At 53.7% G+C, this 14,570-nt stretch overlaps 1 protein-coding gene across 1 annotated transcript; it reads right to left on the minus strand.

The window, feature by feature from the left end:
• Nucleotides 1-501: 501 nt before the first annotated feature.
• On the minus strand, nt 502-10,747 carry TLCD5 (TLC domain containing 5). The gene is made up of 3 exons (XM_059710927.1): nt 10,548-10,747; nt 4,489-4,690; nt 502-1,477 (listed from the first exon to the last, which is right to left on the minus strand). The coding sequence occupies exons 2-3, from the start codon at nt 4,685-4,687 to the stop codon at nt 939-941; spliced, it is 738 nt and encodes a 245-aa protein (XP_059566910.1). The 5' UTR covers nt 4,688-4,690; nt 10,548-10,747; the 3' UTR covers nt 502-938.
• Between the last annotated feature and the right edge of the window lie 3,823 nt (nt 10,748-14,570).

The raw sequence follows: 14,570 nt of genomic DNA on the forward strand, positions 1-14,570 counted from the left end.
GGAAGAGCCCCATGAACCAACCGGCCTGGCTCCCTGGACAAGCCACACGGTTTATGCTGAACACCGACCTCCCTTCTGGCCGTCATGAGCTTTGCTACGTGCCAGCCAAGGGCTGCCTGCGTGGCCAGCCCCAAGGAAACCTGAGCCTCGAGTGAGCTTCCTTGGCAGGCTTGTCACACGCATTGTCACAAGCCATGGCCAGCGGAGGCCACTGGGAGAGGACGCGGGCGTTTGGGCCTGCGCTTCCCCTGGGTCTGCTCTGGCACCTTTCCTCTTGCTGCTCTCCTTGTGCCCTTGCACTATGATAAATCAGAGCTATGAGTACAACTACATGCTGGGTCCAGGGAGTCCTCTCACCATATACCAAACCCAAACGTAGCCTTGGGGACCCCAACCTCGTCGGTACAGGAGGTTGACATAAATGCTGAACCAGTAACCCACCCCGCAGCCACAGTTCTGCCCCTCACCGCGCCCCCGCCTTGGTTACGTAAGTAGATGCCAAAGGCGTGAGTCTCCCTAACAGGCACTCACTTTGTAGTAAATGGTGGGATTCATTTAAATTGCTACACGGAAAACGGTAGTGTTTGTTGAAAAAGTCACCCCTCAAAGGAATAAGGACGAAGTAGCGCCAATCTTCTCCGGTTCCTCTGAGCGATAAGAACCTCCACTGCCCAGGAGCTGCAGGACCACAGTCAGCACAACCGAAAGGAATGCGGCTCTGACCTACCCGACCACTGACTGGCCTGCCTGCCTACGACGGCACCGCGGCCGGAGTCAGGGTCTTAATACTGGTGTGTGCTCCACTTGGACACGGACTGATTAGGGGAGCCCTTTTTCTGAAACCTACATCTGTTAGACAAGCATGGCTCCATAACAGCCCTATGTCCAGCCTGGGCCCCAAGGCCAACACCCCACCCATCAGCCACGGTAGGCGTCGGCTAGTGCGCCTGGAGATACCCAGGAGGTGCCCGCTGCGGCTCCTCGCCCCGCCTGCCTCTCCAGGCATGGTACTTCTTGATGCTTTTCCTCCAGGCAAAGCGCCAGATGCTTAACATGAAACACCAGGACACAGCATACATGGCTATGCCCCCCGCCTTCATAAACCACCTGGGCTTGGGTGAGACCATTTCACAGAAAAGGAGGCGAGCTCCTAAGCCGATCCGCACCCCGGTGAACAGGGCCACAAAGAGGACGTCCGCCACATCGCCCGCGAAGCTGTGGTAGTGCCCTGTTTCTCGGAGAAACCAGCGCAGCTGCAGCAAGGGGTTGGTAATCTCACTTCCAAAGAGGACTGCATTGACCTCTGTCCCCGACTCTCCCAGCACCAGGGCCATGGTGATGCCCAGGATGCTCAGAGTGTGGTGTGCCAGCATCAGGGCACCCTCAGACTGGAAGTAGATGCACCAGCCCAAGTCGAAGAGGAAGTACCCCAGGGTGAGGCACAGGACGCGCACTTGCAGAGGTGTATTGGGTGAGCCTGAAAGAGACCAAGACAGAAACAAACTGAGCGGCTGGGGTCGTGCTGCCTCACACAGGGACCCTAGGTTACTGTCTCTCAATCCTTTTTAAAATATTGAAATAAAAAATAATAGTGCCCTGGCCGGTTTGGCTCAGTGGATAGAGCGTCGGCCTGCAGACTGAATCTGGGATTTGATTCTGGCCAAGGGCACATGCTTGGGTTGCGGGCTCGATTCCCAGTGGGGGATGTGCAGGAGGCAGCCGATCAATGATTCTCTCTCATCATCGATGTTTCAATCTCTCCCTCTCCCTTCTCTGAAATCAATAAAAAGGTATTTTAAAAAAATATTTAAAAAAACAATGCTTTTAAAATGGTAACCTAAAAAAGACTAAAATCTGAAAACTTGGTCTTTATCAAACCAAACAATGTTCCAGGCCCCAGAAATGCTGTTCTGATAAATCAGATCTCTCTCAATAAGTGGTTTAGGCACCAGTAATGATTTCAGTATCCTCTCTATGTAGCAGCATAAAATCAAGTTATTTTGTTCTTTCAATTAAAATCCTACACAATTTCTTTTCTTTCTTTCCTTTTTTTTCCCCAGCTAAAATTCTGTTTCCAAAGCTTTTAATTACGCTGTCCTGAATGTCATATAAATTTCATAATGTACTGAGTTAGAGTGCTGGACACTGTGACCCTAACCCATCTTAAAAGTGGACTTTGGGCCTAACCGGTTTGGCTCAGTGGACAGAGCATTGGCCTGCGGACTGAAAGGTCCCAGGTTCGATTCCGGTCAAGGGCATGTACCTTGGTTGCGGGCACATCCCCAGTAGGGGCTGTGCAGGAGGCAGCTGTTCGATGTTTCTCTCTCATCAATGTTTCTAACTCTCTATCCCTCTCCCTTCCTCTCTGTAAAAAAAAAAAAAATCAATAAAATATATTTTTTTAAAAAAGTGGACTTTGGAAAGAACCCCAGAAGTGAGTGTGTTCCACATCCAAGAACATAGGGTGCAAGGATCTGACATGTTCAAATCCATTAAGAACCTTCATGGATACAACACAAAGCTTAAAAGTTGCTTTCATATCAGTTTGACAGTTTGGAAGGAAACTCTGAAGTTCACTATAGAAATCTAAGAAAATTAGATTTTCTGACCCTCGCCCCAGTGCCAGACCAGGGGACCTGAGGGTGCACCGGGGGACCTGAGATGTGGGTTACAAGTTTATCAGTCTAAGGCAGCCGTGGGCAAACTACGGCCCGCGAGCCGGATCCGGCCCGTTTGAAATGAATAAAACTAAAAAAAAAAAGACCGTACCCTTTTATGTAATGATGTTTACTTTGAATTTATATTAGTTCACACAAACACTCCATCCATGCTTTCGTTCCGGCCCTCCGGTCCAGTTTAAGAACCCATTGTGGCCCTTGAGTCAAAACGTTTGCCCACCCCTGGTCTAAGGTGTTTTTAAAAATGTTATTCTAGGGGACATATGGACCAAATTATGTCACCCCAAAATTCATATACTGAAGCCCTGACCCCAGACCTCAGAGTGGGAGACAGGCCTTTAAAGAGGCAATTAAATTAAAGCAGGGCACGTGGCGCCCTGACCCAGTGTGATGGCCGACCTTACAAAACCCGGAGAGGAGGACGCAAACACCCACAAGAAAGGGGAGCCCATGAGAGGGCGCAGCAAGCAGGCAGCCGTCTGCAAAGGAGAGAAGCCTCAGAAGGAACCAAAGCAGCCAGCACCTTCTCTTGGATTTCTAGCCTCCAAAACTGTGAAAAGAATGAACTCCTGTTGTTTAAGTTATGGCAGCCCCAGCAAACACATGCAAGGGGATATGATTTTTGTATTCTAAGAAAGTAACACTTACACAGCTAGCAGCTGAAAAATATAGCTGCCCCAAACCATAAGGCACTGGCTATATAAATGATGGTAAATGCATAGAGCACAATATTATCCTATGTAATAAAAAGGTAATATGCAAATTGACCCTCGCTCTGTCACACACCATCGCAAGATGGCTGCACCCACGGCGGAGGCGGGGTTCCTGTAAATGAGAGATCAGCAGGGGCCTGAGGCTGCGCCCCTCGCCCAGTGGGGCTTGATGGGGGACCTCAGGCCACAACCCCCCCGCCCAATGGGGCTTGACAGGAGACCTCAGGCCATGACCCTCGCCCCAATGCCAGACCAGGGGACCTGAGGGTGCACCGGGGGACCTGAGGCTGCTCCTCCCACCTGGCATCGGGCCAAGGGACCCGAGGCTGCGACCTCCACCTGGTGGGGCTTGATGGGGGTGGGGCCAGCCGGGTTTGGATTTCACCCAATGGGTGGGGCCGGCCAGGTCTGGATCTGGCGTGATTTAGAGGTGCACACGGGTGAGCAGGGACTTGACTCTAGGTCCCACAGCGTGCCCCCGACTCTGACAGGAGGAAGATTTTCATAATTTTCTTTCATCTCTGACACTTTTTTACTAATTTTCTTTCATCTCTGAAACTTCTATTATAGAGAAAGGGCAAATAGCTATATTAAAATATTTCCTCTAATTCATTCCCGTTTAATGCGCACAAATTTTGTGCACTGGGCCACTAGTGTAATAATTAAAAAGAAAAAGGAAGCTCTATGCCCATATACATGGAAAGATGATATCTTTTGAATATACAATCAAGTAAAAATTGCAGGTTACCAGTAAGTATGTATAATACTGCCCATTTGTGTCTGTTTTGGGGGTGGTTGGAAGATGTTGATACTGGCTTCTTGTTTTGTACATTTTGATGGATTACATTATAACAAGCATTTTATCATTAATGGGCACATTTTAAGTGTGTTTTAAAGATAGAGAGTTATGAAAAGCAGAAACAATAGGTGACATACAATATCACAGCTAACAATGAAGACTCCCAATAGAAATGATAATGGAAATTATCTTCAATATTCTTTTATATTATAGAAATTCTCTGGGGAAAAAGTCCTAACCTTCTAAGACTACCCCCAAATTAAACATCCCTGAGGGAAAAACCCTGTCTCCCACCTACCTGGGTAGGTGAAAGGCCAGGGGCCATCAATGAAGCCAATGTACGCTGAGAGACCTATCGCAAGGACTCCATGGGTGAGTGTGACCAGCCGGCAGCTCCATTCGTAGCTTCGGTGCTTATTCATGTGGCAGCAAGAAATGTAGAGGGAGAGCCAGCCTCCCAGGCTGCCCAGCACCTGCAGACACAGGGCTAATGCCATCCTCTGATGAAGAGACCGACACCAGAAACACAAAGGATGCACCTAAGAAAACAGCACTGGGCTCACTTGAGTATAATTGTCATTTCTACGATAGCGTAGTATAAAGCTCTGCTTCCTTATATACACATCCAAGCATCTCCTATTTAAGTGTGGCTGGATTTCTGACTCTATGTTCCTCAAAGATAACATATTGGGCCTGGCCGGTGTGGTTCAGTGGTTGAGCATCAACCTGTGAACCAGGAGGTCATGGTTTGATTCCTGGTTGGGGGGCACATGCCTAGGTTGTGGGTTTGATCCCCAGTTGGGGGCATGCAGGAGGCAGCCCATTAATGATTCTCTCTCATCACTGATGTTTTGATCTCTCTCTCTCTCTCTCTCTCTCTCTCTCTCTCTCTCTCTCTCTCCCTTCCTCTCTGAAATCAATAAAAAATATTTTAAAAGATAACATGTTGGCAACTGGTAAAAGCTGTAGACGGAACACCAGGAACTGCGTTGTGAGTTAGCAGACTGTCTACTGTAACACACTGTTACAATCAGTAAATGTCAGAAGTAACCTCCCAGTGATGACTGACCGTGGACAATAACACTGCATAATATCCTATATAATAAAAGCCCAGCGACCGAACAGTGGAACGACCAGAATGACCGGTTGACCAGTCGCTATGATGCACACTGACCACCAGGGGGCAGATGTTTAAGGCAGGAGCTGCCCCCTGGTGGTCAATGCGCTACCACTGTGGGAGCGCTGCTTGGCTGACTGGGATGAGTGGCTGCTCCCTCTGTGAACCCTGGGCTGACCGGCAGGAACCTGCACTGCGGACGTTGCTTCCTCACCCCAGGCTTCTCCTTCTTGCTCCCTGCTGCCTCCTCTGGATGCCCGCAGGCCATGCAGCGCCGCTGCTGCTGGGCTCATAGAGCTGACCCTGGAGGCTGGGAGGTGGGTTCATGGTCGCCTCTCAGTGCTATTGTCCCTGGGCGCAGCCCTGACCAGGTCCCCTGCAGAGACGAGTGCTCCAGCTCCCAGAAAATGCCAGACCAGGGTCCACAGCTGCTCAGCTGACTGCTCAGTGCTCCCACAGCAGGCTGATCCCCACAGGCCACGGCCCCACCAGTGCACAAATCCTGTGCACCAGGCCTCTAGTATGTAATATAAGATATGTATTAGAAAATGTGTTCACATCTCGAAAATCCCAACAAGAAGCTCTTATGGAAACACACCCCCACCACTGTGGTCTCTGCAAGAGCTCACATGACACATGGCGGTTTAAAGTGGTTTTACGCTGATACTAAACTCAACTGAAATGTGGATGTGGGTTACAAGTTTATCAGTCCAAATGGAAACCTGAGGTAACCCTAAATAAAGGACTAAACAGAGTGCAGGTATTTTGGTGAGGGGGAAAAAATTCTAGGTCTATTCCATTCTGAAATCCAATCAAAGAGGGAAGCAAGGTTTTGAGGTACAATTGGGAAGATTTTGTGGAGATATAAAAATATCTTTAAAAATATATATCTTTACAACAATCCTATATAATAAAAGAGAAACATGCAAATTAACCGTCCCTCCACTACACTCACCAGCCAATCAGAGAGAGTATGCAAATTAACCTGACAAAGATGGAGGGCTAATTTGCACACACAGGCACTGGGCAGCTGGGGATGGGGCAGGTACTTCCCCCACGTTGCCATGGCGATGCGGGGGAAGTTTCAGCCCTGCGGCTGCTGGCGCATGCACAGGCACCAGGGAGACAGGGGTAGGGTGGTGCGCACGGATGCCAGGGAGCCTGGGTCAGGGTAGGAGCATCCCCCATGTCACCATGGAGTGCGTGCGCTGGCCCGCTGGAGTGCGTGCGCTGGCCCGCTATGCCCACCAGCCAATCAGGTTGAGTATGCAAATTAACCCAATAAAGATGGCATCGGCCATGAAGCTGGAGGCTTGGGTTGTCCCTGGCGACGGAGGAAGACAAGCTTCCTGCCCACCCTGGCTGCCGCTCAGGGAGGGGCTGGAAAAAAATAGGAGGGGCTGGCCTCCTCTCATGGAGGGGCTGGGAGCCTGGGTCGGGGGGGGTGGGGAGGGCATGGCCAGCCTGAAAATGGCCCTCAGCTCCTTACCCAGGCTGGCCACACTCCCATGGAGTCAGAGTCCCTGCTGGGGGGGTGTGGACAGCCTGCAAACAGCCATCATCCCCTCACACAGGCTGGTCAGGCACCCCACCAGGGACCCCCACCCTGAAGGGGGTATGGCCAGCCTGAAAACAGCCCTCAGTCCCTCACCCAGGCTGGCCATGTCCCCATGGGGTGAGGGTCCCTGCTGGGGGGCATGGCCAGCCTGAAAACAGCCATCAGCCCCTTACCCAGGCTGGCCAGGCACCCCAGCATGGACCCCCACCCTGAAGGGGGGGTGGCCAGCTTGAAAACAGCCCTGAGCCCCTCACCCAGGCTGGCCATGCCCCCCAGCAGGGACCCTCACCCCATGGGGGCGTGGCCGGCCTGCAAACCACCACAGGCCCCTTGCCCAGGCTGCCCCATGCCCCAAGGGAACCCCCACCCTGATCCAGGACACCCTTAGGGCAAACCAGCCGGCTCCCACCCATGCTCCAGGCCTCTATCTATACTAATAAAAGGGTAATATGCTAATTAGACTGGGAGACCTTCTGGGCATTTTTCTGGACAAAGCCATGGTGGCAGGGCTGAGGTAGAGGCGGTTAGAGACCAAGAGGGGAGGGCAGTTGTGGGTGATCAGGCCAGCAGGGGGAGGGGGGGAGGCAGCAATTAGGGGTGAGCAGACCAGCAGGGGGGCCCGTTGGGGGCAAACAGGCAATCAGTGGGGGTCAGTTGGGGTGATCAGGACTGTGGGGAGGGCAATTTGGAGTGAGCAGGCCAGCAGGGGGGCAGTTGGGGGCAAGCAGACTGGCAAGGGAGGCAGTTGGGGGCGAGCACACTGGCATGGGGGGCAGTTGGGGGTGATCAGGCTGGCAGGGGGGCATTTGGGGGCAAGCAGGCCGGCAGCGGGGGACAGTTGGGGGAGAGCAGGCTGGCAGGCAGAGTGGTTAGGGGCAATCAGGCAGGCAGGCAGGTGAGCGGTTAGGAGCCAGCAGTCCCGGATTGTGAGAGGGATGTCTGACTGCCAGTTTAGGCCCGATCCTTGTAAACTGGCAGTAGGACATCCTTCCAGGGGTCCCAGATTGGAGAGGGTGCAGGCCGGACTGAGGGACACCCCCCCCCCCCGCATGAATTTTATGCACCGGGCCACTATTTATTTTACTAAAAATGGAACAGAAACCCATTGTTCAGAATTTTCACTGTGAGAAACATATCAGGACAAGAAGGACTGTAAATGAGTCAATTAAGTCATACAGGACTAAACTCTAAAAATAACCAAAATGTTATTAACATTCACTAGAGGCCTGGTGCATGAATTTCATGCACAGGTAGGGTCCCTAGGTCTGGCCGGCGATCAGGGCCGATCGGGGCCTTCCTTCATTCCGCGCCGCCCCCTGGTGGTCAGCACACATCATAGCGAGCAGTCAAACTCCCAGTTGGTGGAACTCCTGAGGGGACAATTTGCATATTAGCCTTTTATTATATAGGACTAGGGGCCCGGTGCACGAAACTCGTGCACTGGGTGTGTGTGGAGGGGAGTGTCCCTCAGCCCAGCCTGCCCCCTCTCACATACTGGGAGCCCTCAGGCATTGACCCCCATCACCCTCCAATTGCAGGATCGGCCCCCAGCCCAGGCCTGATGCCTCTGGCCTAGGCGTCCGGCCCGGGCAGCGGGGACCCACAGCTGCAGCGGCCCCGCAATCGTGGGCTTCGCTTTAGGCCCAGGCAAGGGACCCCTAGCTCCCGGGACTGCCAGCTTCAACCGTGTCCAGCTCCCATGGCTGGCTCCACCCCTACTTCCTGCTATCACTGGCCAGGGCGGAAAAGGCACCTGATTCTCCGATCATGGCTGGGGGGCAGGGCAAAGGCGGCCCCAGGGCCGCCTTTGCCCTGGCCCCCAGCTCTTAGCTCCCCCCTGGGTTTCCGATCACTGTCAGTGGCAGGGGGCTTCTTCCTGCTTTCCCTTTCGCCTCCCTGCATTGTGCCTACATATGCAAATTAACCGCCATCTTGTTGGCAGTTAACTGCCAATCATAGTTGGCAGTTAATTTGCATATAGCCCTGATTAGCCAATGAAAAGGGTAGCTCGTACGCCAATTACCATTTTTCTCTTTTATTAGTGTTGATTAGCTCCTCTATTAAAGTACAAGTAAAAATGTCAAAAACATTTCGTATCTCTGTCTCCTCTAGCAGGAATTCTCTGCATGGCTACACTTCCTGCTTCATTCTACTCTGACAAGTGAAATAGTATCCGTGGACAACACGCTTCAATACACATGTCACTCCCAGAATGCCTTCCAGAGAAAGCTTCATTCTGTACAGCTTTCGTCTACCATCAGATTTCTATTCAAGAAAACAGTAGGTGTCAATCATAGACTTGAGTTCCAATTCGGTCTCTCCGTAAGTAGCCAATAAGAGTGTGTGGGCAAGTCTTCAACCTCTTGAGCCTCAGTTGGGGGGGGGGGGGTCGTGAGAGTGAAATATCACATGATTTCACTTATATGTGGAATCTAAGGAGCACAATAAACAACAACAAGACAAACGGACACAAAGGCAGGGTGGCAGAGGGAAAGTGTTGGTGGGTTGGGTGAAAAAGTGAAGGGGGGTGGGAAGTACAAACTGGTAGTTACAACATAATCACAGGGATGGAGAGCACAGCACAGGGAGCACAGCAATCATGGTGCCAGCTGCGTCCTGCCTTGCGGGGTCACCCTGTGGATATTGTGACTGTCTGAACACTACACTGTACACCTCAAACAACACAGGTGTCCCCCCAAAAGGTAGACACTTGGAATGATTATAACATACAGTTCATTTTCACAGTTTAAAAGCATCTACGGGAATGAGTGAGTATAGTTTCTGGGGACACCCTAGATAATAATGGTGAACGTCAGGTGTAACTGACATGTTTAAATGGACGTTAAGCAGGGAGAGAAGAGTGTCTCCAATTCGGTCCAGTCCGAGCTGAACTGGCAGCGTCTGGGCGCCTCCTCGGAGGGGGAGGGGGAGGGGGAGGGGGAGGGGGAGGGGGAGGGGGAGGGGGAGGGGGAGGGGGAGGGGGAGGGGAGGGGGAGGGGAGGGGGGAGGGGGAGGGGGAGGGGGGAGGGGGAGGGGGAGGGGGAGGGGGAGGGGAGGGGGAGGGGAGGGGGGGAGGGGGAGGGGGAGGGGGAGGGGGAGGGGGAGGGGGAGGGGAGGGGGAGGGGGAGGGGGAGGGGGAGGGGGAGGGGGAGGGGGAGGGGGAGGGGGAGGGGGAGGGGGAGGGGGAGGGGGGAGGGGGAGGGGGGCGATGTTCTCTCCCGTCCGCGCGCGGGCTCCGGCTCAGCGCCGCGGAGCCGCCGGTTTATTTTTAGGGTCCTCCTCCCTGAACCCGAATCCCCGGCGGAGCAGCGGGAACAAACCCCCAGTGAAACAACAGGCCGTGCGAATGGCAGCCACACCCTGTCCTAAGCAGCCCCTCGGGTGCAGCTTTCCCCGGGAAGCGGGAGCGATCAGGAGGTCGGTCCGGACCCAGCTCCCGCCCGCGCGGGCCGATCCGGGCGGAGGGCGCTGGGCGGGCACCGGCGAGGGTGCAGGCGCCTCCCCGACCGACCCCCCGCCCCGCGCCCCGGCGCCCCGGCGCCCGTGCCCGGCCTCGACCCCCACCCCACCCCCACCCCACCCCCGCGGGCGCCCAGGGCGGAGGAGGCGCCGCTTTCGGAGCCCAGGCCGCTGCCCGCCTCCCCGCCGGGGCGCCCGGTCCCGAGCCCGCGGCGGCGGTTACCTGGCCGGCGACGGGGACCCGCGGGGCTACGCTGCGTCCCGCCGGTCCCGGAAGCAGAAGCCGCGGCAAGAGGGACGGAGGCTCCGGCGGAGGAGCGGGGTCTGGGGGCACCTCGCGGCCGGGAGGACGGAGCGCAGAGGCGCCGCGGCCTGGGCACCTGGAGGGGACGAGGGCTCCCTGCGGGGAAGGCCGGCTGCGGGTGGGGCGGGCGGGCGGGGCTGGTGCGTGGGGGTGATGGAGTGGACTTGGTGGTGACTCGAGGCCTGCAGCTGCTGCTCCTGCTGGTGTGTTCATTGTCGGTTTGGATAACTGTCCATCACCCGCCTCCCGGGTGAGATGGCCGTCCAGTACATAGCTGTTGCACACCTACTATGTGCTTGCATCCCTACTGGGCACTGCGGAGGTGCAAGACATAGTCCCGCCCTCATGCTTGGGTCTACCGTGCAGCAAGCACACAGTCACTAATTTCCAGAGAAGTGCTCAGGCCTGGACCCTGGGAGTCATTTCTCCTCCTGGCAGCCCTGTCACAGAGTTGGTAGCAAAGCATAAGACCTCAGAGAAAGCCCGGCTTGATGCCTGAATGTGTGTCCTTGATCAAGTGACCTAACTATTTTGCGCCTCTGTTTCCTCATCCAGAGAGCAGGCATAGTAATGAAAGCTCTCTCCTAAGGCTAGCGTGAGAATTTCACACCCTGTGCACGTGGAAGAGCTCACAGGGCTGGCACGTGGAAATCCCCATGTATGCGCTCTTTGTTGTTATGTCACTTTGGATCAATTTTAACACCAAGGAAAGTAAATTTGAAGAGCTGACCAAACATAAGTCTTGAGACTCAAATGCAGTAAAGAGGGCGTCAGGTGCATCAGCACAGGCAGCGAGGGGCGGTGACGGGCGAGACACCAAATAAGCAGAAGACCTGGAGTGGAGGAGGCGCCTTTATGCTGGGTCCTGGGTATACTCAATAGTCTTATTTTGGTCATTTGTCTGCCAAACCTTCAAGAGTAAGGACTGCACTGTTTTCATCTTTCTTTCCCTTGAACCTGGTATGAGGCAGGCTCAGTAAATGTTTGCTGAGCCCGGCCGGCATGGCTCAGTGGTTGAGCATCGACCTATGTACCAGGAGGTCACAGTTCGATTCCCAGTCAGGGCATGTGCCTAGTATATGGGTTCAATCTCCAGTGTGGGATGTGCAGGAGGCAGCCAATCAATGATTCTCTCTCATCATTGCTGTTTATATCTCTTCCTCTCCCTTCCTCTCTGAAATCAATAAAAATATCTTTAGAAAAATAAATAAAATAAATAAATGTTTGCTGATTGGATGAATAGGAAATGAACATGAAAAAGTATATTAGGGAAAAAAGAAAAAGTAGATTGCAGCATATTGTGGCTCCTAAATCTTATTGGTTGTGTACACCACTCGGAAAGTGTAAAAATCCCCGTTGTGCAGGCTGCACACCAGGCCAATCAGAGGATGAGTGGTGTCTGAGAACCGCTCCTGTGGGAGGACCTTAAATAGCTGATGCCAGCCGAGGATGCGAGGCTGAGAGTCTTAGCGTGTGACTCACAGGACCCCTCGGATGTTACTGGGCAAGGAAATAATTGTGTCATGCTTCCCAAGCCCTGGCTACTCGAAGTTCGCAGAGCCGGCCAAATGTGCAGGACTGAGAGTTTGTTAGAAGTACAGAATCGCAGACCCTAACCCCAGACCTACTGACTCAGAATCTGCTTTGTGGCGAGGTCCCCGGTGACATGCGTACTCATCCGGGCCACGGTTCTCCTCCGTGAGAGCACAGCAAATCACTGGAGCTCCTTTAAAAACCCCAATGTCCATGCTACACCCCAAACAAATCAGAGCCTGTGTGGGTAGCCATCTTTTTTTAAAGCTTCCCAGGTAATTCCAACGTGCTCCTAAGTTGAGAATCCCTGCTATACAAACACTCAGCTAAATCAGTATGAAATGAATTTGAGAGGACAGCCTGGTACCGGTGGGTTGGAATAGAGAAATCAAAGGTGGCGACAGGGAGGAAGGAAACATGAGACCCACTGCCCTAAGCGGGTGCACACAAACCTCAGCCTTTCCCCTTTCGTTTTGTGCAGAATGTTTTCCTTCTGGAGTGAATGTGGAGCTGGCTTCTGGCTGCCACCTTCCCCAGGAAAGAGCGCCAGGTGCCTAAAGGCTCAGGGCAGGAGAGAAGGCGCGAGTCCTCAGGGAAGACTTGGTTGGACCTGTATCCCAGGATGACTGCGATTCCAGGTGCGCGGCTCATTACTGGGATTGAACTGTTGGGATTCACATATCTGCGGGCACAATTCTTGTTCCACAAGTCAGGTCCTTGTCAATAGTGGCATTCCCAGAAGAGTTCTATTCTGTTAGGGATAGCAGCGGACAGGGAGCTCTCCCCCAATTCACTGGAATAACAGTGACAATAAGGATCACAAGTAAAGCAGATAACACTTATTAATGTACCAGGCATTGTTCTGTGGAAGGCGGCGAGGCGGACATGTGCAGAGCAAGGACAATGGGCCGGGGACAGGAAGCCCTGGCGCCTAGCAAGGGGAAGCACTGGGGAGACCGGTACCTCTCCTCCAGAGACCTTTCCTCCCAGCACATCTCTGGTCGTGCGGTTTAGACTCCCTGACCTTTACTTCGCTGGTCATGGGGTTCAGATACTCCCCGGACCCCTCCTCCCCCAGGCATGTTGCCTGTCATGTGGATGAGACCCCTTAGAGGGGGAATGAACAAGGGAGCCAGAGAGCAGCCCTTCAGCATTGAGCCCCCAGGACCGTGAGGTTCTGACCCCCACCCAATCCATCCAGGCCTCGGTTCTGTCTCAGCTCCAGGCCCAGAAAAGCAGCCGTGACTGACAACAGGACCAGCTTCATCGACTCTGGAGCCCTGCCCCGGTGCCGGCCAGTCAGTGGCTAGCACCCCCGGGAAGGACACACCGGGAAGCTGATCATGTTCTGGCAAGGTCCTCCCCTGGGGGCCCCAGGGACACACTCACCCTCATAAAAGCCCTTGGAACGAGGATTCAGTGCGCTGGCCCTCGGGGAGGACACCCACCCCCCCCCACCCCATGCATTACCTTTACCTTTCTCTCCTCTCCTAGCTCCAAGCGCCCTCCTTCTGCCTCTGTGACTTGCTACATGAGCCCATGCCAGCTCGCTCACTTTTCCTGCCTCGGTGACTTTCTAAGTAAATTTTGTCTTCAGGTTTGAGCCTTGGCTCTGAATTCTTCATTAGCCAGAACTCCAGCCCGAGGGTGCTGCACCCAGGTCTGGTCTAAATCCGCTGGTCCAACACCAGGTCACTTCTCCACCAACAGTGCCAGGCATGTTACATATATTAACTCTTTTAATTCTCACAGCTCTGAGTTATTCTATTGTTAGTCCATTTTACAGCGGAGAACCGGCACAGAGCTGGCTGAGATGCTGGGGTGAGCAGGAGGCAGAATGAGCCAGGCAGTGTGGCCTGGAGGGGTGCCTTCACCATTGAGATGTACAGCCCTGCGGCACTGCAATCCCCTCAGGTACATCCTGTACTTTCCTGCAATTGCAACTCCTTTCCCTGGATAAGGGCATTAGAAGTTGTTTAGAGAAAAAAATTAAATTCAATTTTTGAAAATCTTCTTTGCCTGTTATGGCTAGTCACAATGCTAGTCATGGGGACACAACGAAAAAGAGAGCCTCCACTCCAGGGGTCTCAGGCCAGCAAGAGGGGCAGCAGGGCCAGAAAGTGCCCTGTGTGAGAGGTAAAGGATCGTTCTGAGTGCACGGGGGAGCGCAGGGCTGAACCTGGAGCCTGGGTGCTCAGGGCAGCTTCCTAACCGAGTCCCAGGACTCAGCTCATTCTCGAGTTGGATCCAAAAGCTTTAGTCTTGGGAGCCCACCCCAGGGCCCACGGGTCTTGAGTCAACTAAAGATCGAAGCATGAGACTTGAAAAGCTTCTCCCGGACAACGACTGGCTGTTGGCCTGAGGCTCTCTAGCGCCCAATGAGATGCTGAAGTAGCTAAGCAAGCTTCG

The sequence above is a fragment of the Myotis daubentonii genome, chromosome 9 (assembly GCF_963259705.1).
Source record: "Myotis daubentonii chromosome 9, mMyoDau2.1, whole genome shotgun sequence".
In the NCBI taxonomy this organism is placed as follows: Eukaryota; Metazoa; Chordata; class Mammalia; order Chiroptera; family Vespertilionidae; genus Myotis; species Myotis daubentonii.